General features: G+C 39.7%; 15 protein-coding genes across 15 annotated transcripts; 6 read left to right on the plus strand and 9 right to left on the minus strand.

The window, feature by feature from the left end:
- Nucleotides 1-169: 169 nt before the first annotated feature.
- Nucleotides 170-739, minus strand: VTP21DRAFT_7285 (uncharacterized protein; the record flags this gene model as incomplete). Its single annotated transcript, XM_069398009.1, has 4 exons — nt 170-456; nt 522-565; nt 639-648; nt 715-739. 4 exons carry the CDS (start codon nt 737-739, stop codon nt 170-172), a joined length of 366 nt encoding a protein of 121 aa, XP_069255512.1.
- A 191-nt stretch (nt 740-930) lies between these two features.
- Nucleotides 931-2,543, minus strand: VTP21DRAFT_7286 (uncharacterized protein; the record flags this gene model as incomplete). The annotated part of the gene is made up of 7 exons (XM_069398010.1): nt 931-1,138; nt 1,201-1,302; nt 1,370-1,494; nt 1,566-1,694; nt 1,770-1,996; nt 2,060-2,231; nt 2,295-2,543. 7 exons carry the CDS (start codon nt 2,541-2,543, stop codon nt 931-933), a joined length of 1,212 nt encoding a protein of 403 aa, XP_069255513.1.
- Nucleotides 2,544-3,062: 519 nt separating this feature from the next.
- VTP21DRAFT_7287 (uncharacterized protein) lies at nt 3,063-5,343 on the minus strand (the record flags this gene model as incomplete). Its single annotated transcript, XM_069398011.1, has 10 exons — nt 3,063-3,334; nt 3,393-3,719; nt 3,784-3,891; nt 3,954-4,029; nt 4,092-4,313; nt 4,376-4,481; nt 4,542-4,652; nt 4,721-4,857; nt 4,922-5,181; nt 5,247-5,343. 10 exons carry the CDS (start codon nt 5,341-5,343, stop codon nt 3,063-3,065), a joined length of 1,716 nt encoding a protein of 571 aa, XP_069255514.1.
- Nucleotides 5,344-5,466: 123 nt separating this feature from the next.
- VTP21DRAFT_7288 (uncharacterized protein) lies at nt 5,467-6,497 on the plus strand (the record flags this gene model as incomplete). The annotated part of the gene is made up of 4 exons (XM_069398012.1): nt 5,467-5,518; nt 5,581-5,806; nt 5,901-6,042; nt 6,129-6,497. The coding sequence occupies 4 exons, from the start codon at nt 5,467-5,469 to the stop codon at nt 6,495-6,497; spliced, it is 789 nt and encodes a 262-aa protein (XP_069255515.1).
- Nucleotides 6,498-6,629: 132 nt separating this feature from the next.
- Nucleotides 6,630-10,274, minus strand: VTP21DRAFT_7289 (uncharacterized protein; the record flags this gene model as incomplete). The annotated part of the gene is made up of 3 exons (XM_069398013.1): nt 6,630-9,623; nt 9,692-9,990; nt 10,073-10,274. 3 exons carry the CDS (start codon nt 10,272-10,274, stop codon nt 6,630-6,632), a joined length of 3,495 nt encoding a protein of 1,164 aa, XP_069255516.1.
- Nucleotides 10,275-10,781: 507 nt separating this feature from the next.
- VTP21DRAFT_7290 (uncharacterized protein) lies at nt 10,782-11,777 on the minus strand (the record flags this gene model as incomplete). Its single annotated transcript, XM_069398015.1, has 3 exons — nt 10,782-11,006; nt 11,072-11,479; nt 11,535-11,777. The coding sequence occupies 3 exons, from the start codon at nt 11,775-11,777 to the stop codon at nt 10,782-10,784; spliced, it is 876 nt and encodes a 291-aa protein (XP_069255517.1).
- Nucleotides 11,778-12,473: 696 nt separating this feature from the next.
- VTP21DRAFT_7291 (uncharacterized protein) lies at nt 12,474-13,612 on the plus strand (the record flags this gene model as incomplete). Its single annotated transcript, XM_069398016.1, has 5 exons — nt 12,474-12,526; nt 12,625-12,898; nt 12,954-13,092; nt 13,152-13,261; nt 13,322-13,612. The coding sequence occupies 5 exons, from the start codon at nt 12,474-12,476 to the stop codon at nt 13,610-13,612; spliced, it is 867 nt and encodes a 288-aa protein (XP_069255518.1).
- Nucleotides 13,613-14,600: 988 nt separating this feature from the next.
- Nucleotides 14,601-16,291, plus strand: VTP21DRAFT_7292 (uncharacterized protein; the record flags this gene model as incomplete). Its single annotated transcript, XM_069398017.1, has 3 exons — nt 14,601-14,890; nt 14,950-15,714; nt 15,778-16,291. The coding sequence occupies 3 exons, from the start codon at nt 14,601-14,603 to the stop codon at nt 16,289-16,291; spliced, it is 1,569 nt and encodes a 522-aa protein (XP_069255519.1).
- Nucleotides 16,292-16,843: 552 nt separating this feature from the next.
- On the plus strand, nt 16,844-17,675 carry VTP21DRAFT_7293 (uncharacterized protein; the record flags this gene model as incomplete). The annotated part of the gene is made up of 4 exons (XM_069398018.1): nt 16,844-16,859; nt 16,933-17,000; nt 17,071-17,268; nt 17,340-17,675. 4 exons carry the CDS (start codon nt 16,844-16,846, stop codon nt 17,673-17,675), a joined length of 618 nt encoding a protein of 205 aa, XP_069255520.1.
- Nucleotides 17,676-18,174: 499 nt separating this feature from the next.
- On the minus strand, nt 18,175-19,251 carry VTP21DRAFT_7294 (uncharacterized protein; the record flags this gene model as incomplete). The annotated part of the gene is made up of 6 exons (XM_069398019.1): nt 18,175-18,288; nt 18,360-18,561; nt 18,639-18,785; nt 18,843-18,972; nt 19,040-19,116; nt 19,181-19,251. The coding sequence occupies 6 exons, from the start codon at nt 19,249-19,251 to the stop codon at nt 18,175-18,177; spliced, it is 741 nt and encodes a 246-aa protein (XP_069255521.1).
- A 192-nt stretch (nt 19,252-19,443) lies between these two features.
- Nucleotides 19,444-20,573, plus strand: VTP21DRAFT_7295 (uncharacterized protein; the record flags this gene model as incomplete). The annotated part of the gene is made up of 6 exons (XM_069398020.1): nt 19,444-19,446; nt 19,550-19,572; nt 19,648-19,817; nt 19,888-20,000; nt 20,059-20,299; nt 20,359-20,573. 6 exons carry the CDS (start codon nt 19,444-19,446, stop codon nt 20,571-20,573), a joined length of 765 nt encoding a protein of 254 aa, XP_069255522.1.
- Nucleotides 20,574-20,728: 155 nt separating this feature from the next.
- On the minus strand, nt 20,729-22,773 carry VTP21DRAFT_7296 (uncharacterized protein; the record flags this gene model as incomplete). The annotated part of the gene is made up of 7 exons (XM_069398021.1): nt 20,729-21,152; nt 21,235-21,401; nt 21,482-22,102; nt 22,177-22,258; nt 22,320-22,328; nt 22,407-22,683; nt 22,758-22,773. The coding sequence occupies 7 exons, from the start codon at nt 22,771-22,773 to the stop codon at nt 20,729-20,731; spliced, it is 1,596 nt and encodes a 531-aa protein (XP_069255523.1).
- A 229-nt stretch (nt 22,774-23,002) lies between these two features.
- Nucleotides 23,003-25,171, minus strand: VTP21DRAFT_7297 (uncharacterized protein; the record flags this gene model as incomplete). Its single annotated transcript, XM_069398022.1, has 12 exons — nt 23,003-23,012; nt 23,082-23,195; nt 23,255-23,482; nt 23,543-23,706; nt 23,772-23,859; nt 23,918-24,025; nt 24,093-24,266; nt 24,331-24,396; nt 24,451-24,526; nt 24,595-24,697; nt 24,764-24,862; nt 25,022-25,171. The coding sequence occupies 12 exons, from the start codon at nt 25,169-25,171 to the stop codon at nt 23,003-23,005; spliced, it is 1,380 nt and encodes a 459-aa protein (XP_069255524.1).
- A 196-nt stretch (nt 25,172-25,367) lies between these two features.
- On the plus strand, nt 25,368-25,885 carry VTP21DRAFT_7298 (uncharacterized protein; the record flags this gene model as incomplete). The annotated part of the gene is made up of 2 exons (XM_069398023.1): nt 25,368-25,507; nt 25,594-25,885. The coding sequence occupies 2 exons, from the start codon at nt 25,368-25,370 to the stop codon at nt 25,883-25,885; spliced, it is 432 nt and encodes a 143-aa protein (XP_069255525.1).
- Nucleotides 25,886-26,408: 523 nt separating this feature from the next.
- VTP21DRAFT_7299 (uncharacterized protein) lies at nt 26,409-27,328 on the minus strand (the record flags this gene model as incomplete). The annotated part of the gene is made up of 5 exons (XM_069398024.1): nt 26,409-26,527; nt 26,601-26,712; nt 26,774-26,895; nt 26,973-27,213; nt 27,281-27,328. The coding sequence occupies 5 exons, from the start codon at nt 27,326-27,328 to the stop codon at nt 26,409-26,411; spliced, it is 642 nt and encodes a 213-aa protein (XP_069255526.1).
- Between the last annotated feature and the right edge of the window lie 24 nt (nt 27,329-27,352).

The raw sequence follows: 27,352 nt of genomic DNA on the forward strand, positions 1-27,352 counted from the left end.
ATACAAATGTACTATTTTTCACTTTTGCTATTGTATTGTTGTACTATTATTGACCTGAATTAAATAATAAATAATATTGAATTCAAGCGGTGCCATTCATTTATATACAAGATAAGCGTCAATACAGCTTTGTACATATATGCTAAATATAAAGGCTAGGAAATGGATATCATAATCTGATCAAGAGTATCAATAGTATAATATAAGTTATTATTGAAATGATGCTCGTAATTAATACCCAGTTTCCTCCAGTCTTGAAATTTCCGTGAGGATCAAGCAAGTCACCTGAGCGTCTCCTCCTAAGCGCTGATATAATTAACATAGCCGTCCCGAATGCAACGAATAAGAATCCGATGTTGTAGAATTCGGCGGCAAATATACGCAAGACCATAATGCCCACGCTATAGGATCCAAGCGCGGTTCGCCAATAAGCACCCTCAAATGTACGCTCTAGAGCTACGAGATTTGCTGCTAATAAGAAAAGCAGACGAAGTGGAATTGAATAAGTGGATTAAATTTACCTCTAATCTCGATGAGTTCCTTTTCAGTTAATTGGGCACTCTTTCTGTGTTTACCAGACGAATATTACTCACATAAAAAAACAGTTTAAAAAAACTTGCTTAGTAGTTGTATGTTACCTTCGAGATCCTATAATAAATGGAAGATCATTATAGGCTACATACATTTCAATAGTAGAAGTTAGCAAATACTTGCGCATTGACGACCAAACGATTCCCATTTTTACGCTATTTTCTATCACAATTGAAAAGCTCCAATTTTTTTCTGCAAGGGCACGGTCAAAAGTATTCCAGAAAAATCTTGAAATTATATGAATATATAAATGTATTCGTCCAAATGAAAAAAAAAAAAATAACAATACAATATCGAAAACATCAAAAAGAATAGAGTAAGCAGCGGAGTAATGGCGCTTTATTGGACATTAGCTAAACGATCAATCAGACGCGTGTAAAATTCGATCCCCTCCAAAAATTGATCGCTTCTAATATACTCATCGTGGCTGTGGAGAAGCACCTCAATATTCTTTAAATAGGATATTCCGAGCGCAGGAATGCCAAGTGCGCGAAGGTAACGAGAATCAGTAGCAGCGGGGAAGATTTCCGGTTCGATTTTTACATCCCTTTAGAAGTACAAATCAGATTCCTGTTCAAATGTGTAGTATATAGAAACTTATTTGCTTACATCTCATCACAAACATTTTTGAGGGTATTCCACCATACATTGGAATCGTCAAGTGCGGTAAAGTGATTTTCGCCCGAGTAATGTTCGAAGTCATAGCTCACTCTGAGGATCAAAAGGCCATATTAAGTACTTGTCTTCCTTTGTGCAAGAGAAACTATTCTTTCTTTACCCTGGCTCTGATAGCACCCATTCGTTCAGCATCTTACGGAAATTCTTTAGACTCTCTCGAGGCGTAATTCGAATATCAAAGGCAGCTATGGCATTCTCCGGTATAACATTTACCTGTACTCCTCCCTAAAACAATCAAAGTAAATTTTCATAAATAACTTTTAAACTTGATCAAAAAGAAGGTCAGTATTGTATACTTGTAGCATTGTCAGATTTAGAGTGGTAACGTCGCCCAAAGTATACTTTCTTCCATCTGGATGGACTCCAACTTGCAATAACTTCTCCTGTTCCTCGCGATATTTTAAAAACTTATTGATAACCTTGGACTAAAACCAACATAATGTAAATCCTGTAAAAATCCATTCATAATATACTATCAAAATTAAACGAGAATGAAATACCAGTTTAACAGTGGCAGACCCCTCAATAAACTGACTTCCATGACCCGTGTTACCAGTTGCTGTAAGCTTGAGCCACCAAATGACACGCTCTCCATAAAACACTTTAAGTGCATCATCTGGGTTTGCAATGCCCTCGTCAAGGGCAAATCCAACATTAAGTTCAAGGAATCTCTGACGAAAACGAGTAGTAAATGCTTTCATGCCGTCAGTACCACCAATTTCCTCATCTAATAATAGGGATTATTGTTTAAAATATACGACAGCCAAATTATTCGATATATATATTTTACCTGGGACAAACGATACGTGAATAGTTCTTAAAGGCTGCTTTCCTTCCGCTTTCAGCCGCGCGATAGCTTCCATATACCATGCGCCAACACATTTCATGTCTTGTGATCCGCGCGCAACGATATCTCCATTTGGTCGCACATCTGCCGCAAAGGGTTCGCTAGTCCATTGTTCCTTAAAGTGTGACTCATTTAATAAATCTGACAAATCGAGAAATAATAGATTATATATACATACGGGAAATACTGGAACGACGTCTGTATGTGAATTCAACAAAATACTGGGCAATGATGGGTTTTTCCCTTCCCAAGTAATAATGACTATTGGTTTTCCTGGCACACATTCAATTACTTGACTTGGTAATCCGAGTTCGTCAGCCCACCGCTGCAAAAAGAGAGTACACTCCACATAGTCTGGATTAGGCTGGACAGTCTTAATTCGTAAATAATTGCGGAATCGAGTTATGGCGGGGTCTTCGCTGGGCATGGCGAGATGTTGCTTCTTGATATCTTAGGAAACTGATAATTGAATAATTCGCGTGAAAACGATAAAGGAAAATGAATGTGAGCGTGGAAGTTTACCCGTTTCCTATACGTAATTTGGTACTTCGGAGATGACTTTAGCCCAGTCACGAAATTTTCATTTTGGTCATCCCTTATAAAACCGCATACCAAGAAAAATTAGATTTTACAATTACAGGAAAGGCAAATTGTACTCCCAATCAATATATACAAGCATGAGGAAGACAATTATAATTATTACTCTTCAGCTAAGATTCCTTCAAAGAATGTTTCTAGCCACTAAAGAATTTAATATTTTGAATCGTAAGGATATTCTAATATCGATTCTTGAACTTTTGGATAAAACTTTTGCGTATCTAACTAGCTAAATACATAGATTTTCGATTAGTGTTTTTCCAAGGTGGAGCAAATATTAGTGTATTTAAATCTAATCAATATACATGATAAATATAAAATAATTCCCGCTAAAATGTTTACGAAAGAACTATAGATCACTCATACTCTCAAGCATGCGTTTTCTCCACTCACTTAGGGTCTCAATTTCAAATACTCTATCCGCTCCCATTTTTTCCCTTACTTTAAGCATTACTTCAGTAGGTTCCAGGGTGAGCTGCTCAAAGGTGATAAAGCACTCGGAATCTTGGTGCCACTCAATTTCATAATTGCCGAAAGACCCAAAGTAAGTCTGCAATTCGGGAGCGTGGATCGACTCAGAGAGAGAAAAAAGATGAAACACGTTGTCGATTGGAGAGACATCTATTCAATACCCTAAAATTTAACAAACATTGAAAACGTGGTTAAAATATATAATCACCTTCATCTCCTTCAAGATATATATGCATGATAGTATTTCTGCTCAAATTCAATCGATTGAGAAACGGTTTCAATAAATCAGAGTCAAAGAGAGGAAGGGGTTGAGAAGATGGATGTTCAACAGTAGTAGGCATCGTATTATCGTCTTCTGACCATTCATCTTCAGTCCATTCGCCTTCTTCCTTCTCACCGTTATCTTCATTTTCGTATTCAACATATGATGTGCACTCAGAGACAGGGAGCATTGGTATATCTTCTGCGTCGACAGATTCGTTTGCAATATCTTTCTCTACAATAGTTTTCTCAGTTTTTTCATCCGGTGGACTATCTGTTTAAAAAAGAGTGTAATAACCTTATCTACACCATATCTCACAATATATATTGCAACTCACGTAGAAATCCTGCCAATTTTAAGAATACAACTCCCGTCATAAAAGCGTCATAACCAGCTTCGTGCGCAGGATTTTGAATAGAGTATCGGCAATGGTGTACGTTGATTTCTGTTTAATATATAGGAATAAATTAGGGTTATCTTCCCAAATAGAATATGCATTTGTTTTACCAATCTTAGGCTCTGTGAATGGCTCTCGATGCAATCTCTCCTCTAGTTCGACGAGATTCGAATCATTGATCCAACACTAAATATTATCAGGTTCACTGAGAATTCGACTACTAATAATAAAGCAACAAGAATACGTGCCTTGAATTTTTCTGATGCACAGATATATTTTGTGTCATATACAAATGGAAATAGTTGGTTCAACGCTCGTTTACAGTCTGAGAAGCCAGCAGGTAAGGGTTTGACGAATTGTGCGTAGATATGGCATAAATCTAGCCAGAAATTATGTCCAATAATGGGCTTGCCAAGGTGACATATAATATCAATAATGTAGCGGAATCCCTTGGCCTTAATGATATCATTCTAAAATCCCACAAGTGAAAAATTAGTGACAACCACTATACAATAACATGATCTAAACGAACTTCTAATGCTTCCATCCGCTCTTCGTGTTTTTTCTGTCTAAGCTCTTGGCTACTGGGAATAATTCTAATGAAGCCCTGTCTTCCTTCAGTGTCGAGTTGAGGAAAGCTTAAGTTGTAAAGTAAGCATCATTTATCCATTATCAAAGAAAAGGAATGATGTCTATACTTTGTTCGAATTATCTGGTATAATAGCCGACGTTGATATGAATTTTTAGTAGCAATATTAAGGCAGTTGCTGATATCTGGCTCTTTTTCAAGCCAACTCTCTATATCTTTTCTATAGATAAAGAGTAAAGAAAACATCAAAAATTGACAGTAATACTTAGTTCCCAAAATACTACCAACATTGAATTCTCGATAAATGACTCCTCTTTTGGATCAATGCGGATATCAGGTAGGTTAGAATTAAATATGCGCATTTTTTTCTCCCTTAGTTCACTCTCCTGTTCCAAAGTTAGATACGGAATGCCGTTGTAAACCCACTATTTAAGATATAAAGTATGTGAATAAAATAGTCCAGTCTCCTATCAAAGAATATTTATTTACTTTGTTGAAATCGAATCCATTTTTTGACAAAAACTCTAATGCTGTTGGTTTGCACATAAAGGCCGATTCTGATCCTGATGGAAATATGTAAAAGTTGAATGGATAGGCGATATAGGCACCCTGCTCCGAGTCCCAGCGAAATGGACATATGCCTATTTGCAAAACTAGATACGAGCTTGTAGCCACACGGACTTGCACATAACGCTGCTCGAGGGAGTCATGCCGCGTTATTTTGTGGTGTATTGGATTTTTATGCAGACCTTGAGCAATCAATGAATTAATCGCATTTCTGATCAATGAATTCGCAGATTTAATAAGAAAATACCTGAAAGTTCTGTGTCTATGGCAATAAAATCACATTCTTCAAGAATCTGTTTGATCCGGGGGAGATAATCTTGGAAATTATATCTTAGGATCTCCATTGTAAAATGAAAGGAACTCGTCTCCGAAATTATTCGGATTTTGAAATTTCATTTGAAACTTTGGGTGGCTCATTTGTGACAACAAAAATTTGATTAGCTACTCATATATGCTAAACCGAAAACATGACATCAGAGGAATTACTACATGGACATCAGCGCAACGATACGCAAGGATGTAAGTGTGAGCTAATTTTTATGTGACTTCGTCCTTTTAATCGATATGTTTCTATATTTTAGCGTTGGAGAATGAGAAAAAAAAGAATACCAAACTGACCCCTCCCGAGAAATCACCTTTCGATAAGTTCAAAATTTCGAATACAGCACCTTTATGGGAATGTAGACAGCGTGTGCCTTGTCCTAAATGTGAGCGACCAATGAAGTATTTCTGTTACTTCTGCTATACTCTATGTGGATTCAAGCGAGAGGATATCCCCTTAGTTAACTTGCCGATAAAACTGGATATGTACGTGTGCTAATCTCGACACTATTGCCAAGAATCACAGACAGTTCATAGGTACAGATAATTATATGCTCATATCTCTGGTTATTTTTAATAGAATCAAACATGAACAAGAAAGAGATGGGAAATCGACCGCAGTACATGCTAAGATCATATCTCCCAATGATGTAGAAATCTACCCGCACACTGCAGTTCCTGATTATGAAGGCGAGGATGTAGTATTGCTCTATCCTGGACCGGTAAATGAAGTCTTTTCACGAATCATGGCATCTTATCTAAATCATTTTATTTTCTTCTCCGAATCTCTTCCTCTCCATGCATCTAGACAGCAAAAAGGATAGACAAGCTTAACTTCAAGAAGCTGGTAGTTATCGACGGTACATGGCGTCAAGCTTCCTCCATGGCACGCAATATCCCCGCACTCGCGCGACTACCTCAAGTGACAATTGCTCCTCACGAGACAACTTTCTGGCGCTATCAAAATAAGGACATAAATCACCTAGCAACCATAGAGGCCATCTACTATTTCATGCGAGAGTACGCTGAATTGCGCAACAATGCCTACAACGGAGAATACGACGATCTTTTGTTTTATTACAAATTCTTTTATGAGTTAATTCAACAAAGCTACCGTACGGAGAAACGGATATTTAACAGGAGGCAGCGCGATGGATATATTGTATATGACGATTAAATTTATTTAGTTTCTCTCTTGTAAAATAGCTTTCTGTAGATGCATAAGGTGCGTAGATTGGAGCAAATAAGGGTAGTAAAATAGGCACCAGCTTGATATGCATAGAATTTTAATAAACCGAACTTAGACCTGTCAAAGCTGACACTTGATATCAAATTCTTCAAGTGACATCCTTTGGAATGAGTATTCCTCTGGCATTCCCTTCAAAACCTCTGATGATTCATTTGCGGGTGGCGTTAGCAATACGCCAACCAAACCTTCATTGGTCAAAAATTGCTTCAAATAGCGATCAAACACGCGACGTAAATCTTCGTCTTGTACGCGGTAGAGCCACTCCACATACTGCTCTTGTGCCTCCAGGGTATCGTATCCTCTGAGGCAACCACGAAGAGAGGCACCTAGGATACCACTTGCAGTGCTTCGCTCCGAGAATGTGCGGTACACCAGGGACGCCCTGGCTGTTTCCACGTCAAAAGCGGAAACAATAGATGTCCAATCGCTATCTAGCCGCTTAAGCACATCAAAGAATGCCGCGCAGGCCTTAGCAGGGTCAACCGCATCGCGAAGTTCAAAGGTGATCTGTCCTTGCCAAGTAACCATATAGAGAGAAGCATCGTAAGCGTATCCGTTGCCACGAATTGACGTGTATAATGGACCTTCAAGACGAGATAGCAACTCGCATAGAAGTAAAGTCGCTTGATAATCAAGATGTTGCTCGGGTTTGGCCGTAGGCAGACACAATATATCGCACGGAGCGATTACCGCAAGATAAGAAGAGGTAATAGAGGCAAGAGGGACATGGAAGAACTGCGACACAGGAGAGAGTGGAGTGTAGGGAGTCCGTGGGAATGGGAATGGGTTTGAGGAGCGGGATGTGCACGCTGTGCTCTCCGTCAACTTCACTTTCCCGATTTCACTAGCAATTGCAGTTGCAGCCATGTCATACTGCGAAATTTTGCGGTCCCATGTGGTTAAGAAAAACTTCACAGCCTCGTTTGCCCCAAATCCAGTTGGTAATCCAAACTGTACAATGCCTGGTAGGTTTGATCGCACCAAGGAAATCAGCGTCCACTTTAAGTGCTCCAATGCATGTAAAACTTTTCGCTCGGCTTCAATCCCCTTTTTCAGCTCCGCGATAATGGCTCGGAGGAAAGGTTCTTGCCGAAACACGCTAATAGCAAGATCATTGCCCAACACTTCCGTGTCCCCTTTGTTTGTTCTTGCCTTCTTTTCTGGTCGTTGCAACCCGTAAGGACGATATCCTGACTCGGTTTCAAGTCCGCGCGCATCCACCGTCACTCGTGTGCTCAGAGCCAATAGCATTTCGCTACCCTCACGCTTCATTTCCTTACACGAGCTCAGCAGATTCTTTGCTACGGTCCGCACACGATCTACTGTGAACTCGGTGAAGAATAATACATCGAGTAGCCAAGTACAAAGGTCGGCGAAGCGCTCGCGCTCTGCCCAACCACTTATGCAGAATAACTCTGATAGCCACGAGCATGCAAAAGTGTCATTGCCGAAGCCAGTGGCGGCCTCGTACGATGCAAGAGCATTGGAAAGCCGAGTGGTAACGTCCTTATAGTCAATGCGTTGCCAGCCATTCTCACCTTCTTCGTTAGGAACTCGGAGATTGGATTGGAAAATTAGCTCTTGGAACAATACCAAATAAGGACGCAACTCTTCTGATAGATCTTCAGCGGGAAGACAGATTTTTAGACTCACAAACGTAGAATCTGCCTCAACTATTTGCACAAATTCAAACGGTCTCGCACTACGCTTTTCGTTTTCGAAGCAAGCAGGAACTTTGTTGATGGTCATCTGTGCAGGTAGCCTTGGAACACTGACCAGTTCCGGAATTTTAGGCATAGCTTGCAACACGTCTGAGGGCACGTTGATCTCGTTTGCTTTCACAGCTCGCTTGACCTCTTCTTTAAGCTTCTTCAGCCCGTCCACCCCGAGTTTTTCCACGCGCGCCTGCTGCTCACTATGATTACGCATTTCAAGCTCCTTTCCCAATTGAGCGTCGGGTAACATGCAAACTTCAACCATTGGAGCATCGATCAACCATTTTTTGGCTAATTCAATCCAAAAGACGTCAGGTCTGGAAGCCAGGTCATCCAAGATATTAAAAATATTAGCCCTCGTGCCAATCGTGAAGTCCCCTTCTCCATTTTTACATTTGGAATGAGGAGAGAAACTGTTAATGAGCACATCCGGGATAAGGTAGGCAGCTATTACATCGTGAGGATCATCCTCAAGTGCTTCACGAATTTTAGTACGATGTCGCGCAACAATAGAAGGCATGATGCCCGGCTTTGGGAAACCAGTATTGATAAGCTGATGTAGAATCGATAGGACCTCACTATGGAAAAAACCGGGCTTAAATGGATCTATTTCCTTCTCCATTTCAGTTTCCTCTTCTTCATGGTCGTCATCATCATCGTCATCATCCTCATCGTCGGCGTCATCATCTTCTTCGTCATCATCTTCCTCATCGCTTTGATCATCTTCATTCTCAGCTTCCTTGGTCTCCCCATCTACCCTCTTATCTCCCTCTCTCTCTAACTTTTGCACTGGAACCCCGCTAAAAATTAGGAACATAAGGGTATGCACGTATCCTTTAATTTCAAAGTCGATATGGTTGCTTAGAGGATTGCGACGCTCAACGAATCTCTGAGCAAAAGGAGAAGCTGAAGTTTCATGCAAATAACGGAAAAGCACATCAAGTGCAACGATTGTATATAAATCCTGAAAGTCTGGACCACGCCATCCATACCCAATCGATCCAAACTCCTCATCAGAAGACGGAAAGCGTACAACATCACAGTGCACTAAGCCTTTCTTATCCGCACTGATTCGCGTGTCATCGATTACTCGTGGGACGCGAGGAATAGTTGCTTTATCCAGCAAATTTGGTTCTGCGGCAAGTCTTCCGCAAATACTTTCAGCATCTAGATTGTCTCCCGCAATGATTATTGTAATGGCATCAACATGGTAGAAATCAGAGTGATAAGCTTTGATGCGTTCGTTAGTTAGCCTTGCGATATCGGGAGTAAGACCTCCACATTCGTATGAGTATGTAGTTTTATTTTGAAACAAGTGTCTGCGTAAGGCATGGTCTAACTATTAAAATGACATACAAATTGAGTATACGCAATTCTTTGAATATGACAAGGCCATCCTTCTCTTACCAAATCAGCTTCAGATTTCTCCCTGGAAAACATTTCTGAGAATACAACCCCCTGCTCTTTGGCTTCACCGTCGACATGGTAAACTTCTGTGATGAACTGTTCGTCACGCAGTGTAGGATGTAAAATATGATCAAGGAATACTGGGAGAACTTCCCGTAAACCCTGCTGTCCCGCAGTACATATGGTATAGCCTGTGTGATCTTCTGTTGTATACGCATTTGTGCCAGAAGAGAGGGAGCGATTTGCAAGACAATCGAGATGCCCGCGATGCGGATAAGACCTTGATCCACAGAAAATCACTAAAATGTATTAAAACAAATCGTTAAAACATATAACTGTACGAGCATTATTAATATAATATAAATTGAGATGGATTAGTACAGTGTTCAAGTGTGTGTGGAAGCCCCTTATTATCCTCAGCAAGTGTCGGAACAACTATCGTTGCAGTACATAACGGCCCAGGTACATGAGTGAACACTACACGTAGCCCCGATGAACGACTACGATACACACGCACTGGAGCGTTGCGTGTCGGAAGAGCAAACTCGAGCTGACTTTCGAGATAAAATTCTGATGCTAACATACTGAAGATGATCTAACAGACATCTGGAATCCTTAACTCTATCCTATTGATTAAGACCACGTAAATAGTAGTCACGTCCTTAAAATGGATCGAATATTGGGTGTTTCACCCAAATTGCAAGTGAATGTATTCGACCTTCGATTAAGTAATGAATGCTGTTTCGGTAGTATTGGCAAAAGATATACAGTGGCTGCTCTTCGATACAAAAGCACTCTTTCGTCAAAGATCTCAGGATATCTAGAAAGACTGTGTTAAATTTAGACACCTGAGAAATTTGCATGTAAGGGGATAATCCAAATACAAAAAAGATCATATCCATGGCACCACTATAATATATTGTGTCAGGAAATATAAATAACCAAAATCAATCTAGGGATTACAAATAAATGGTGTGGTATCCCAACACACGATGGAAATTTATAATGATAACAACCTAGTGAAAAAGTTTGAAAGTTCATATCAAATATTACAAGGGTCTAATCATGTCTAAAAAATACATATATAAGGTTATGTGCTTATCTGAATAGTGCGGCTGAAAGAGTTGCTCTTCACAAGTCGCGCTCTGTCAACGCGGATCGCCTGAACCTCATCTAGGGCAGCATTATGGTTTCCATGAAAAAGTATAAACTGCACAAAGATGGTGAAATCAAAAAGTAATGTCCCAAAACTGCCAAGAAGCCAAGGCATATTAATAAGAAGATAGCGCGACTCTAATGAATGTAATAGTATCGACTAAAGAAGATGAAATCAAAAGACACTTAGCACTATTTATATATGAAGGTACAGAAATAAATTACCAGAATATACGATGTGTTGCCAAGAACTGCAAAAAAGAAAAGAAAAGGGGAGAGTCCTTCGCATGACTTTTGCCGAAAATTCTTGATTATTTGTGGCATTCGCGAGCATAAATAGAAGAGGCATGAACTCCATCCCACGATTCGGGGAACCCATTTTAGATAATTATCCGCTAAAGTTTTCCCAACGCTGCTCGCATCCCAAAATGAGTATACGCCAACTAAACTAATTACCATCATCACGGTCATAACTACAACAAGAATATCGAAAGGACTAAATAACCGTCTGCTTTCCCCATTATCAAGCAGTGGAGTAGCCTCTTCAATTTGTTCCAGTCGCTTGGCTCGGTAATAATATACTTGGCTAATTATGCATACATCAGCGCACACATAATACACTCCTAACAAAAACTTTAGAAGCACTACCATTAGAAAACAATTATATATGTCAGCAAAGATATCCAACCTGTGTGAAAAGAAGATCTTCCATAATAACGCCCATGAGATTCATACTATCGCCTAACAACCACACCAATAGGAATCCAAGCGAAAGACCTTCGCCACTTTTGCGTCGGTAATTTTCAATCAACTGAGGGGTGTACACCAATATCCAGCATGCTATTGACATACTGCCCGCGAAGGCCGACCAATTGATTGAAGACTTCCCGGCAATCGCTGACCAATTGTCATTTTGAAATAAACTTGTCATTAAGAATTGTAATAAAAAACTGTTAACGGGGTAATCATGAATCGTTTTGGATTTATGCCTGCCTCTGAGCATGTGACCGCTAAAGTCACGTTGGGCAGTAATTAAGATTACCTGATAAACAATAATCGTTCTGTTGCTTTAGCATTGGGTGTCAACCTACAGAATAGATAATGATATATTCCCGATAATCTACTGTGCACATCTATCAAGGGACTTATCGTGATACCTCCACCCTCTATGCCAGTTGTTATCACATCAGCACTATCTTAATCTCTTCGCTTCCCCAATATCAAAAGTATTTATTGAATTAAGAAAAGTGTGCTATAAAATCCGTAATAATCAATAGGTTCAGGGCAATCGAGTTTTTAATGGCACGAGAGATCTTTGGGGATTCGAGGCTCGTTCTTTATTACAATTGCATTGATCGAGTTTATAACCTCATATCTAGAACTAGATCACGACAGAAAAATAATTATTTGGATATATTTCTATACCAATAATTTAATAACATATAAACAAAGAACGTAGAAATATTATTTATCTTTATCGATGAGATTAGAAATAAAGGCGATAGGAATCTCTAGTCGAGATTTATTGATTAATTAACTCCAATGTACGTTTCTAAGCCACATCCGAAAGATTTGTTTAAGTAGAATATTGTCACAAGTCTAATACGAAGCAATATAGCGAAGAATAATGAACAGGTCCGCCTGGTTTCTACGTGCGGTGGGCACGAAGTTTTCCCCAAGGTAATAATCATAATCTACATAGATTCGATGGCGTACCACAGTTTTATCGTCAACTAACCAACTAAACAATCTATTTGTGGAATGAATTTGGTTGATAGTGCTTTATCCTATAAACGCCCTTTCTCTTCTACTCCTTCTTATTCTACGCAGTCTTCTGCAAATCCCGAAGAAATAGCAAAATTTTCAGCAATGTCAGCAGCATGGTGGGATCCACATGGCGCATTTTCTCTTCTACATCTAATGAATCCCGAGCGTATTCGCTATATACGTAATCAAGTATTACGCGATGTTCCTGAGCGTATCCCACGTGAACCCCCATTCGAAGGCCTGCGTGTTCTTGATATCGGCTGTGGTGGAGGATTGCTATCTGAGGTGTGTGAACTTTTCCTAGCGTGATTCTTCATCTCTCTCACTTCTTTGTGCATAGTCACTTGCCCGCTTGGGGGCTCAGGTAGTTGGTGCAGATGCCTCCAAAGAAAATATAGAGATGGCAAAACTACACTATCGAACGGATCCTGGGTTGTCTTCTGGTCCTGGGTCAATAGAGTATCGACACACCACTGCAGGTAATCACAATTTTCATATATTTGAAAGTATTATTAATTAGACAACCGTTTGCATGCAGAATCATTACTAGAAGAGGGTGAGCGGTTTGATTTCGTGTGTGCTATGGAAGTGATTGAACATGTGGATTATCCTGCCGAGTTTTTAGAGACATGTGCAGGGCTTGTCAAAGTAATTCTCTGTTTTATATTTCACTCTATTCTTAAATTAAGTGACTTTTTTTGAATGTAGCCGAAGGGCCACCTCATTCTCTCCACTATGTCTCGTACTCCATTCGCCTGGTTAACTACTATTTTCATGGCAGAGCGAATACTCGGTCTTGTACCCAGTGGAACTCATGACTACAATAAATATATCCGACCAGAGGAGCTAGTGGAGGCTGTCAAGGCCCTGCCAGGCTGGATTTTACGAGATGTGCGCGGGATTGGCTTTGATCCGATTCAAAGACGGTGGTTTAGCTCTGCAACCTTTCCTCCTGCAGGACTGGCTAATTACTTCTTGACCGCTCAAAAATTTGATTAAATATAAGATGCTATTGTATGAAAATAAATCTCCTATTATGTATTCCAGAGGTTGAGGTTTTGTACATATCACTTTATTTTCTCCTATTGGTGATCAGCACTCGCATTTGAAACTCCAGCCCCAAGTTTCCGCATCGCTAGTGGTATTTAATGTGCGGAAAAAGGGTTTTAGCAGGTCAACATGGCAAATATTACCGGAGAGCCTGTGACATAAACGGAGATATATTTAGATACGACTTCTTAATTTGAAGGTTAGGAAGTCGGCACATCTAAGCGACATCATCTCGGAGTACGTCTACTCGATTCATTGGAGCAGTTGGCAGATTATCTTGATTAAAATCATACAATTCCTTGTGAGCCCGCTAAGAGAAAAGAATAAAGAGCCGCACGAAATAGGAGGGATTCAATTGGTAGGCATCTTGGATCACTTGTGACTGCACTTGTGTCCTCAAGGCATGCACCCCCTTTTTCCGCTTGTAGTACTCCTTCCCACAAGCTCTTTATTTTCGCCTTTCCTTGTGAGGTGAAGTGAAAATTTTTTGTATCGGACTGCCAAATGCATCGTCCTGACATCAGGACACTTACAGCTAAGGTTCGCTCAATACTCGATTTCTTTTTTTCTATTTACCTGAAATCCATCTTACAAGTCGCTTATAAATTTGAGCCCTTAGGTTCACGGCTGATAGTGGGATTGCAAATTATTCATCAAGATTAGTTGAAAAGATATCGATTTTTGATTTCGGACCCTTAGTTATAAGTGTCTTCAATATCACCCTAGTTTGTGTCACTTTCTACCATAAGGCGAAATAATTGGTGTAGACTGCAAACACTTCTTTACTTTTTTCCCGAATTCGGAGCCCAAAATCGCACCAAATCAATCCTTAAACTTCTGGGATATAAAATAGTTACCACAGGTTTCCCGGCACGGTTCTTTCTCCTTTTGTTTACTATTTTATTTCTTTTTCTTTTGTTTATTTTCATTCTAAAGCATGGCCGACGAAAAACATTATGAGCCATCTACGCTGGAACTCGGGAACTCAAAAGCGGATGTCGTGAGTGTTGACGACGCTCGTAAACCTGGACCGATCCCAGGCGCAGCCTGGATGATTATTATTACCGAGTTCTGTGAAAGGTTCGCTTACTACGGAGCTTCGACTCTCTTCCAGCATTACATGATAGGAGAACTCAAAATTGACCAAGGCACCTCCACTGCTATCAATCGTGGATTCATTTTCCTTGCCTACATCACGACCATTTTCGGAGCAGTTGTCGCTGACAGGTAATTAGAATGCTTCATCAGACTAGTACCGCTGGATTAATAAAGTGGTCCCTCTGTAGCTATCTCGGTAAATTCCGTACCATCCTCATCTTTTCGATTTGGTATCTCTTCGGCATGGTTTTCCTTACAACTTCGAGCATTCCTACCGTTGACCCTGGGTATCACTTCCCGGGTTTCCTCGTCGCACTTTATGTCTTCATAGCCTTTGGCACGGGTGGTATCAAATCAAATGTCTCTTCCTTTGCTGCTGAGCAGGTGCCTACTGAGGATGTCGTTGTTCCTGAGAAGAATATCATCTATGACCACTCGCTAACCGTGGAGCGCATTTTCCGTTATTTTTATTGGGCTATTAACTTGGGTTCTGCAATTGCACAACTGATGTGTCCCACCCTTGCCAACACCAAAGGATTTGAGTATGCATTCATGGTGCCTACATGCATTTTTGCAATAGGCATCACCGTCTTTGTTATTGGCCGCTCCCGATACATCACACCATCGAGCACTGGTGATCAACGAAATGGAATGGTGACTAAATTGTCCGTACTGGGCAAGTTTGCCGGATGCGTTAGCTATGCCTTAACTCATCGTAAACCAGAACATGAGCATTGGTTGGATGGGGCCAAATCGGAAAAGGAAGGTTCGCTGCCATGGGATAATAAATTCGTTGACGATGTACGACGCACGTTGAATGCGTGCAAAGTTTTCACCTTCTACCCCATTTACTGGGCTCTTTACAACAACATGTACGACAATTTTATTAGCGTGGGTTTACGCATGCAGCGTCCCTCATGGCTTGGCCCTGAACAGCTCCACGTCATCAACAGGTAGGGACATTGAGATGCCATTCTCTTTAACTAGGAATTGTAACTAATAGTTTGCATTTATAGTCTCACCCTTGTTGTCGCCATTCCTATATTTGACATGTTTATTTTCCCGATGCTTCGTCGCTGTGGATTCAAACTCGGCCCTATCACACGTATCACCATCGGATTTACCATTACTGCTATTTGCTTTGTATATGTGACTGTGCTCCAGTCTTTCGTCTACAAATCCGCCCCCTACTTCGATTTCTCGATGTCCAATTTGCCCAAGGAAGCTGTTAACGATATCTCCGTCTTCTGGCAGATTCCTAGCTACCTCCTCATTGCTATTTCCGAAATTTTTGCCTCTATCACTGGCCTGGAGTATGCATTCCGCGCCGCTGCACCTGAACTGAAGTCAGTCGTGACGGCACTCTTCCTTTGCACAAACGCTTTTGGAAGCTTGCTTGGCATGATCATTGCGGTCTGGAGCAAGGACCCCAATTTTGTTATTGTATATGGCGCGGAGACTGCAGTGATTGGTGTTTTCACAATTGTATTTTGGTTCTTATTCCGGAGATATAACAGCGATGTGGAATAATTCAATGTGTATTATGATGGGATTTTATTTGTGAACTTGTAATATAAGTACGGAATGGTGATCAGGGTTTTTGTATTTTCTTTTTCTTGTGCTCCTTTAACGAGCCTTTTTTTAAAACCAGACTGTTCTCTATATTATCACCCTTTTTTTTACTGTAATTATACCCCTCCTCCCTTACTTTTTTTTTGAGAGTTAAATGAAATAAAAGTACAATATCATGGACCTCTTATATGGTTAAAGGAATAATGAAATTCATTTAATTTGACTCATTTTTGACCTGGAACTCGAGCTAAATTGCTGATTATGTCTCCGATCACTAAAGATCGCTCGTGCCACGGAATATATTTGAAATGTACCGCGAAAAAAATCTTCGTACAAGTCTATTTTCGCAACTTCTAGTAGAGAAATAGAGCATTTCCGAAGAACAAAAGAACTACAGAGATGGGTTTTCGCCAATGTTGCCAATGTATAAGTAGAATCTATCTCGGCCTTACCAATGCCTTTTTTTTGCTCGCTGGTATTGGTGTGTTGGTGTTGGGGATTCTCGCCCATATGAATAAGCTCCAAGGTAATTTTAACAGAAATATGCCTCGACCTAACTTGATAGCTAGAGCTTACTGAAAAATGCTTTTAACTTGCAGTCTCTGATGTGGTGCCTCATGAACTGATGATTGCGATGATAGTGCTCGGGGCATTTATTTCTTTAACGGTAATTTTCATTAAATATCAATTATAAATATCCCTACTCCATTCTATTTCTCCCATCTTCTTTATGCTAGGCTCTCTTTGGCGTTTTGAGCGCATTGAGAAAGCGGCGATTATGGGTGCAAATTTACGCGGTTTTCATTGTCTTTATTCTCCTATTCCAAATTGTTATCGCCTGGTTATGGCAGAGAGAATTAAACTTTGTGGAGAATAACACGTCAAATTTATGGTCGGCGTTAACAGAGGAGCAACGTGTACTCTTCCAACAGACGGTAAACTAAGATTTTCAAGTATTATTTAGAACGGATTTGTGACATGATGGCTCTCTTTTGGGGAACCATAGTTTAACTGCTGCGGTTTTGAAAATCCTCTTGATCGAGCCGCAAACACCCCCGAGACATGTATCCCACATCCCAGCCAACTTGTTGCCATAGGATGCCAACAGGCAGTCACCAACACGATTAAAAAAGAAATAACTACTGTATACATTTTATTATTCGTGATTTTGGCGGTGGAAGTGATCGGGCTTGTAAACGCGTGCGTCTTACTCTACTCGCGTCAAAATATAAAGGTAATCATGGGAGAGGATAAGGAAGACGAGTTTGAACGGGCAACACGGAGAAAGCAAGCACATGTAAGATTGGACGATAATGACCCGATTAGCTTGGAGAGGATATAATAGATGCGATTAAATAACCTGTGTTTTTCTTACTGTTGTAAAATGTGATATTTTATATTTTTCTCATTTCTATTTTTAATTGTTTAGAGCTTGCATTTTAGTTAATGTGATTCTTTAATAACACAATGTGTTCACTCAGTATTTTGCGTAGTTAAATCCAATATTTTCATTCACTTGGCACTTAATGGAGGTATATGGGGCCAACTCTAGGATAGGCATCACTGAAAAACTTCATGAAAACACAGCTCGTGTTTGAGATTGATAGGAAATATTGCTTTCAAATTTCAAAGTGGTTAGCCCATAGATTATAGCAAGCCAGTGTTCTCACTAGGTGTGAGAGTTAGAAATGTATTGAATAACTTTTTAAGAAAAAATTGTGTACTCATTCTGTTCGTGCTTTGGAACTTAAAAATGAACAAGTCGGATTTATTTCGCGGAGGAAAAAAAAACTGAAACAAAAATGAAAAATTATCGCTTTACACATATACTCTAAATACCCTTATTCCGTTTGCGGCCCATAGCCTCGGATGCCCTCGGCAAATCCCCATTCTGTTTCAACGGAGTATGGCTCTGTAATCTCAACACCTTCAGCAGTTATTTTTGCACGTTGGAACTAAGAGTAAAGGTTGAGTAATTTCAGAGTTAGAAAATAGGCAGTGTAATATAAAAAAGCAGTATATGTACCTTGTTCATCGATCGTGCGTCACGATAATACAGCACGCGCATACAGTCATCAATAATTTTGATGGCCTCTTCCTCAGTAAGAGTATCCTCTCGACCCTCCACTGCCTTGCGCAAAATAGGCTGTGCCAGATAACTTCCATAGCCGGTAGCAACTGTCGAAGCTTGGTATGTAGTGCCAAGGAGATCAACAAAACCAAGGAATCTGGATAAGGGAAAGGAATTAAAATTAGCTGATTAGTAAAAAAAGATCTCTTGCAAATCTATATATTAGTATTGTACTTTTCTCCTTTGTGAACTCCTCCCACGACAAATGAATTCCAAAGAGGATTGAACTGTGAACGTCTGTTGTACATGACTCGGAATAAATATTCATAGATGTGAGGTGCAGCAAGCACATGGCCATCGTTAGTCTCATATTCCTCAATCCTTGAATAGAAATAAAGTTAAGTAATGGGAAAAGAGAATAAGTATATCTATACTTACATGAGCTGATCCATCAGATGTTTCACGTATTGATAATCTGAAATATCACCCGCAGCCCCCAAGACGGTGTATTCACCAACTGGATAAAGACGCTCCACATCCCGAAAACGGGCCAAAGAACCATAGGAGGCTGAAATAGAAATTTGTGTATAAGAAAAAATAACTTATGAATATGCCACGTTATTCTGCTAACATACCGAGACAATCTGCCGCCATCATTATCCCATCCTTGTATTTGATCCCGAGGACTGATGTTCCCGTGACGATCGGCTGTCTAAATTTGATAAAAAGTATTAGAGATCCATTAGATTCAAAATATTAGAAGAATTGAAAACTACTGGGTCCGAGTTGTTGCGTTAGAATACACAGGCGCTGTATCAAAAGGGTTGGCGATATTGATATGTTCCATGATGTGTGTTAAATGTTCTCTCAGGAAAGGAGAATTGAGCGAGTTAATCGTGCAAATAAAAATGTGAATACGAGTCGAACGCGTAATCAGTTCGAGTCGTCACTCGTGCCATAAGCCACGAATTGCCACGGGCAATGAAAAGAGGAAATTGTTTACAAGCTTTAGGTATTAAGATCCAAAGTTAATATCACGATGGTAAGTAACGGTTTCGATCATAGCTTGGAGTTGTTTTTTTTATATTCGAATCATAATTCAATGATCGAATTTAACCTGTTTAATGTTATGATTTTAACTTTAGGCGCGCAATCAAGAGAAAGCCCAGTGAGTTCTCTTTCAAGAGATCTGCACAATGTAAACTGTAATGTTGATCTATTTTTTTTTTTCATTTATTAATAGATCTATGCTCTACCGTTTCCGTGAGGCCCAAGCTGCGGAACTTGGCTTCAAAAAGCGCCCAGACAAGAGGCCCACAAATACCCTTTCCATCAGCTCACTTACAGAGGCAGAAATGTGGCGGCATGATACCATCCGGGAAATTTCACGAAAAGTGTCAAGAATTCAAGACAGTAAGATGCAAATTATCCCAATATACATAAGGAGAGGGGCAGAAGATAAACAGGCTTTTTTTTTTTTTAGTTGGACTCCCTGAATATCAAATCCGCGATCTTAACGACGAGATAAACAAATTGATGCGAGAAAAATATCGATGGGAAATGCGGATAAAGGATTTGGGAGGACCAGATTACAGGGTACGAATATACACTTTGATTTAAGCAGTTGAATAGTGTTTAATAGGCCCTATATTAGAGAGTTGGTCCTCGAATGCTTGATCACGAAGGCAAGGAGGTTCCTGGAATCCGAGGTTATCGTTATTTTGGACGCGCAAGGGATTTACCGGGGGTTCGTGAACTATTCGAACAGCATGCGCCTGAGGAAGAGGGCAAGGACCGTTCGGAAATGTATAAAAATATAGATGCAGACTATTATGGGTACCGAGACGAAGAGGATGGAATGGTGCTAGAATACGAAAAGGAGCAGGAGGCGAGAGGTAAATGAATGACAGAAATATTTAATTTTTGAGAACATTTACTGATGGTTTGATTCCAGCTTTCGCGCGCGCACTTGGTCAAATTCAAAACCAAACTCAAACTTCCGAGTCCCAAAAGCTTGACCACAAGGGCTCTAAACAACTTAATTACATGGAAGAGACTGAGTTTATTGCGCATGTTCCAGTGCCAACACAAAAGGAGGTGGAAGAGTTTTTGGTACGGCGGCGACAACAAATGCTTTTGGATCGATATGTTGTAGAGGAAGCTAAATAGTTCTCTTGTATTATATTTTTTTTCTTTTTTATTTGAGATTAGCTTTTTTTTTTATAATTCTTTGGCCATGTGTTTTACTCTAAATAATAAAGTATTTGCCTTGTTTATTTCAAATTGATTTATTTTCGAACACCTTCACATCAAATGCTGTAACGTTAAAATACCCCTCGTATATCTCCTTTACGCTCTCGAATCTGCGCATCACTAACAAAGTAGAATGGCACAAAGCCTACCACACCATTCTCCCAACATACACTCAGTAAACAGCCTCTTGCAAATTGCTTGGCAAAAGTTATGTAATAGGGTTTCGGCTCAGGCACAACAATATCTTTGTCGGGGCTGGTAGAGATAGAAGTCGACGCGGTGGTCTGGGGGGCGGAGGATTGCGGGGATGGTTGCTCTGTGGGGAGCCATGTAGGGCCACGGATAAAGCCAACATGCAGGGCGAAATTAGCATCATCGGTGAGTGCGCTTGCTGGACGAAGCATAAAAACAGCGATAAGCTCAGATTGCTCGAAGGAAATAGCAAGTCGCTCTCCGGTGGGATCCAGCGCAATCTGATGAATAGATCCGCCCACTCTGCAAATAAAAAGGAAAAATTCAGTTTATATATGTTGGCTAAGAGGAAGGGCTATCTAGATCTATGATGGCTGAAATTTACTTGACTGATTTTCCAGTCGTCATGGAAGCATCGCATTCGGCAACAGATATAGGGGAGAATTCCTTATATTCGAGCAGTTGTGATTTGAGAAAATGAAGAATATACACTTTGTCACCCCCATCAAGAGAATAGAGTAGATTGGATCCGTCGGGTGTCCAGCAAACAGTCTAGTATAGGTAATACGTAATAGGTAATAAATGTCAACCAAAATTCGAAATGAAATCTTAAGCGGATAGGATAGGCGTACCTTAACATGTGATGGAAGCTTTCGTTTCACCTTTTTCATAGTCCAAGATTGTGTCTCAAATACACATAATGCATTATCACTGGTGGCAGCACACAAAAATTCTCCACTCGGACTCCATTTAACATTTAATACTTCGCCGTGTAATCTAGGAAGCTCTACCACTCTTTCTACAACCACATCCCACACTGCCACCTTTCCGCCAGCAGCACCTGCTGCCAGCAGCTGTCCATCTGGATGCCATGATAAACTTGTATAGTTTTCAACTCCTTCACATCGTAAAAAGTTTAGCCATGCTGCTAGCACAGTGCCATCAGCTCCATCCTCCAATGGTGGCCGCTCCTGAATAGAGATACGCCACAGGCAAATTCCCGCCTGAGAAGAGGCTGCAAGTATTGTACCAGAGAGCGGCTTCCATTCGAGGGCAGTAATTTCTTTCATGAAAGGTTTATGAACAAGCGCTTGCGGGATGTATGTTTCGCGTGAGAAGTCATAGAGGTAAATAATATCAGAGCGGTGAGCAATTGCAAAAAGATGTCGGTAAGGATGCCATGCCAGAGCTCTTGAAGGGAACTGTTGATAATTGGAGTGTAAGCGTTCGATAATACTGCTATCTGACGATTTCTAAGGAATAGGGGATAAGTGAAAATTAAAAGTTGTAAAAGCTTCTTGTTATGAGGGTAAACTGGGATGCTTACTCTGCCAAAGACCCTTAATCTTAAAGGTTGTGTAATGTCATTCCAAAGAAAATTTGCAGCATCTAACAAATTTACTATCTGTCTAAATGGGAGAAAAAATAAATGGATGATTAGGATAGCAATCTATTTTCAATCGAACTTACTCTTTCTTCCTACATTTCAATTGTAATAAGAAAAGGATTGTCACTAATGTGCATCAGTACGCAAATTATTTAATCAGGACAACTCACCAAAAATTGACTTTCTTCTCAATTTCATCAATCCATTGTCGCATCGGATCTCCGCTTTCTGAGTTTCCACCCTTCAGTCCCAGAGGGTAGAAGGGTTTACCACTTTTGTGACTTTTGGCAGCGCTAGGAGTTGGGATCGGGATATTACGATACAGGGTGCCCTCTGCTCGGATATAACGCAAGAGATTCGGATCGTTTGCTCTGCTAAGTGTGATGAGCTCAGAGTTCACCTCTGCTAAGGTGACTTCAAGCGGATTGGGTACTCGTATCCCATCAACTATATCAAGGTAGCAGGGAAAGTAAATGAGCTATTATAAGTGAGCAAATTAATCCAATATCTTATTAACTCACCCCTAAGTTTAGCCATGAAATAATGTTCACGAAGAATGTATGTTACGCGACAAGATTAATAGCTAACTTGAAATTCGAAAGCAAACAAATTTGTGACGCGTTTTTATTTAGCAGTGTTTAAATCAAGTAAAGAGTTTACGAAGAGTTTAAAAAGGAAAACTTAAACTTTTATTCAAAAAATAGTGTATGAGGGAATAAAATGCCAAAGGAGCATGAAATCTGAAAAAAAAAAATATATTCCATACTCAGAATTCCCTACATTAGAAATAGACGTAGGTTAATGATATAATATTTATGTGATTCGTGGAGTAAAGAGAAACTCACCATGCATTCGTCATATATTTCTGCACCGCCAAAAGTGCCTGATATCTTACTTCCGGATCTTCGTGGGTCATCAGCTCCATTATCCGTTGCTTTGCTCCAATTTCTTGAATGAATCTATATAGTATGACAATTAAATTATCCGAGTTCGCCTTCGCTCTAACAACTTTACTCACTTTTTCCCAGCATGGTGATGTTTAATATATTGCCCGATATCGTGGGCCGCTACAGCCAACACAGTTGTATCCGAAGAGGTTGATAATAGTCGTGCTAATATTTTTAGTAGCTCGTGATCATTTTCGTTAAGCCGAGGAGCATTCTGCTTCCAGAATTGCTCGGACTGGTGGGGGGGCGACCACTCCAACCTCCTGGAACGGATTTCAGTTGCATATTCTTCGAAAGTTCTATATGAAAGGCCAAAATTTAGTGAGCTGAAAAGAGGAATTCCAAGAATATATATTTACGATAAGCTTTGGAAATTCTCTTGTAAAATTGACTGGAGTACTTCGATATCTTCCATTATTTCTTGATCGCTCCATTTACGTCCGGCGAGGTTTTCACAGAATGGCAGCATTTTAGCAACCAGCATTGCTGGAAGATTTTGCTCGGGCGCTTTTTCAACTAAGTTCTTTAATTAACAATTTTGGATTAGATTATGCGTATGTTGTTAAATAAGAAGGATGTCAAAAATACCCTAAATGTCGCTACAATAACTCGGATAACCTTTTCTTTAATTGCTGACTTAGCAATATCAATCAGTGTAGGGATAATACCGTACTGCCTATTTATTTTTTAATATGAATTCTTGTTTTAAGTGCTGGAGGCATTTTACCACATACTTGTTAAGAAGGGCTGCATATTCATCTTCAAAGCTTAAGAGCCACAAGCAGAAAATGGTCTGGTAATTCATCTGTGGAGATGGGCTGCGCTGGAATATATTGACAAGCCTAAAAATTTGTATAAAGAAAATTAATTTTATATGTGATTAATAATAACCATAAAATAGCATATTACGAATCCATTCCACGGGGTGTTTCCCAAAATAATTTGCGATATTCACGCGACCTCAACAGCGATTCAAGGACCTGCACAGCTAGGTCGTAGACGTTTGGATTACTGTTTTGAAGTTGAGTTACTATCCATTGGAAGAACTCGGTAAAATTGACAGAAGGAGGATTTGGCGCAGAGCTAATTGAAGATAAAACGGTAAGACTAACCTATGTATCTTTCAGGAATACTGATGGTCACTCACCAGATAAGAATTGTCAAAATCTTGCTTGCCTTCAATGGCACAAAATCGTTGTCCATTTTGATACACCTTTGAATAGAAATATTTAGCTTAATGAGTAAAACGAAAAATTTTGCAACTCACCTCAAAAAAGGCGCAAAAGGAAGCTCAGGATTCTCAGCTGAGAGCTTGTGGAAATGAGCAGTACGCTCATTGTGATCTGTGAGAAATTAAATCAAATAATTAAAAAAGGAACAAACAAATTGAAAATATTACGATATTTAATACCTGTGAGCATGTCATCCACCAGCACCAAAATGTATTGAACAGTCTCCACGCGAACGAGTTTTTGCAATAAATTAATATAGAGTTTAGCATATTGGTCGCCATCCTTTTTGTTGGATTAAATAATATTAATTGCTATATTTATGAGGCGCCTAAATTATATTTTTCATACCTTGTCCATAACTCTTTTAATCTCTTCAGGAGATTTTTTGTCGACACGTTTGATTAGCTGGAGTTCTTCTTGAGTGATGAGAGTCGCACGTTGATATCCCTATTAAATTCATTACAGGTCAATGACGCGTCCATTTCACAATCAGTTCACAATGAATTCTAAAAAGAATAAACACAGCCAGACTATTATAGAAGTGTAATCTCACTCATAGTGGCGGTGGAAACATTTAAAAAGTAAGGCAAAGTTTATTTCTTTTACCTCCCAAGGGATTGGCCGAGAGCGCATTTGAGTAGTGTAATCTTCAATATATCCATTAGCTACTAACGCAAGGGGAACATCGGGTACATTTGAATCATCATGTTGCTGCTGTGAACTGCTGTGTTGATATTGCCCTAGTGATGTAGCCATAATGATACCAGGAGTTTTCTGTAATTAAATCTTATGAACAAAGGAGAGTTGAGCGGGGGTTAGACTTCGAGAATTTGTGACGGCTATTGTGACTAATCTCATACGTTAGAAAACATGGCCGAGACCTACTACTCATCTCTTGAAAATCTTTATTTTAATACGATAGTTTCGACATTTGTAATCATTTGTTGATAATATGTCGTACTGTAGAAAGGAAGAAGACGGCAAGGATATCCTCATTTTTCTGGAAAAAGAGGATGCAAGCGAGAAAGTGATTACAGACGCAGTTGGAGAGCAACAGCCAATCGCTCAGGAGAGTGGTGAATCTGCAATTGGGTAAAGACTCCTCTCTTGTTCGCTTGCTTTTTCCATTCTTTTTGTTTCCTTAAATTAATAATCATAAAATTTTTCTAATTTTCCAGCCCGGATGGCGAGATTAACTGGGATTGTCCTTGTCTAGGTGGCATGGCCAATGGGCCGTGTGGAGAGAAATTTAAAGCAGCATTCTCTTGCTTTGTATACTCTACTGCGGAACCAAAAGGTATTGATTGTGTAGACAACTTCCGGGCCATGCAAGACTGTTTCCGCGAATATCCAGAGGTATACGCTGATGAAATAGCAGACGATGAAGCTGAAGACGCAACGCCTGGAGAGGAATTAGTGGAGAAAAAAGTAGAAGAGACAGCCAAAGAGGAGCTTGAAACTAAGGCATAGAAACTAGAATATTATATGTGCTAATATCCCCCTTCAACTATTAACCTGTTCGAAGCTCTTTCTTATTTTGTCGTTTGAAAACTTAGTTTCTCTATTTTATTACGAATGATTATGCTAAAAAGGGATAAAATGTACATTTTTTTTGTTTTCTTTTGAAACAAGGAGGAGGATTTGTTAAATAAAGGATCTCTGTTTTATAGTTTAATTAGCTGTTAATATTCAAACCGTTATTACAAAACGTGTGATGCATTAAGATAGGTATCTGTGTCCTAGTTTGTATCTACTAATATGTATAAACTATATGGGAGCTTACCGCCATATTATCATTATATTACAATTATTCTCAGAAAAGGAGAACATGAAATCACAATATGCCATAAGAATAAAAGTAGGGGTCTTCAAGCTTGTGAATGTCGGATTAGGAGATGAAGGATGTAAAGAGAAATAAAATCACTGACAAGGTAAAAACACGTCTAATGTATCAATAGTAGTCACAAAGCAAAGTTCAGACTGGTATTTTAAATTAGCTCTTAAGAGCTTGTAAACGTGCTTGCATTTCATCTAACTCCAACTCATCTTCTTCCACAGGTAGCTCGGGAATCTCTAGAGGAGCACCAACTTGTCCTGCTTCCCCGAGTAAACCTAAATAAAACGAAATGAAAAAAAAAAAGAATCAGATAAATATCAAGGGGGATAACTCGAGTAAAGAACATACCGTCAGTAACTTCGAAAAGAATCTTGCTCACTTCTTCTTCAGCCTCTTCCTCCACTTCTTCATCATCTAATGATTCAAGTGTATCTTGTATCATTTCCTCCATTATCCCTGCCTATCGAGAAAATGGATAAGTCATTCATATAGTGTGAGGTCAAAAATTAACCCAAATATACTTTGGTCATTTCCATCGACATATCCTGCATTGCTTTTGATATTTGTGGCAACTTAACGAGTTCGTTTACTAGATGCATGACTTCCGTGCTTTTACTAAGTGTGCCGGAAACTTTAACTAGAGCTACAGAAAAGTGATATAGAGTTGTTAGCCTACTGTATCAAAAACTTTATATAATAGGCTCATCTATGACAGCTTACCCATTTGATGCTGTAGTTGCATTAGAATGGAATTCAATTGCGCCTTACTTGTATAAAGACGATCTTTTTGCTTACGCGTTCTTATGATCTCCTTGGCAAGCATACGGCACGATCGAACATCGTTTTTTTTCGCAAGTGTTTTTAAAGTTTGTCGTACCTTTACTTCCTCACGCTCAATGTTCTGGAGCTGGCGGTTTAGGTGACGCTCTTCAGTACGGATCTGTTGTCTCCATTTGCGAACCTAAAATACAGATATGCCACAGTATAAATAAAAGAGGAAACAATATAAGAATCTTAAATATAGCCACCATCTCTTCTGGTTTTGGCTTCGAGAACCAGCGCTGTACCGTATCCATTTGATTATATTTTGTTATAAAGAT

This window comes from Calcarisporiella thermophila (assembly GCF_041956535.1).
Source record: "Calcarisporiella thermophila strain CBS 279.70 unplaced genomic scaffold VTP21scaffold_3, whole genome shotgun sequence".
Lineage (NCBI taxonomy): Eukaryota > Fungi > Calcarisporiellomycota > Calcarisporiellomycetes > Calcarisporiellales > Calcarisporiellaceae > Calcarisporiella > Calcarisporiella thermophila.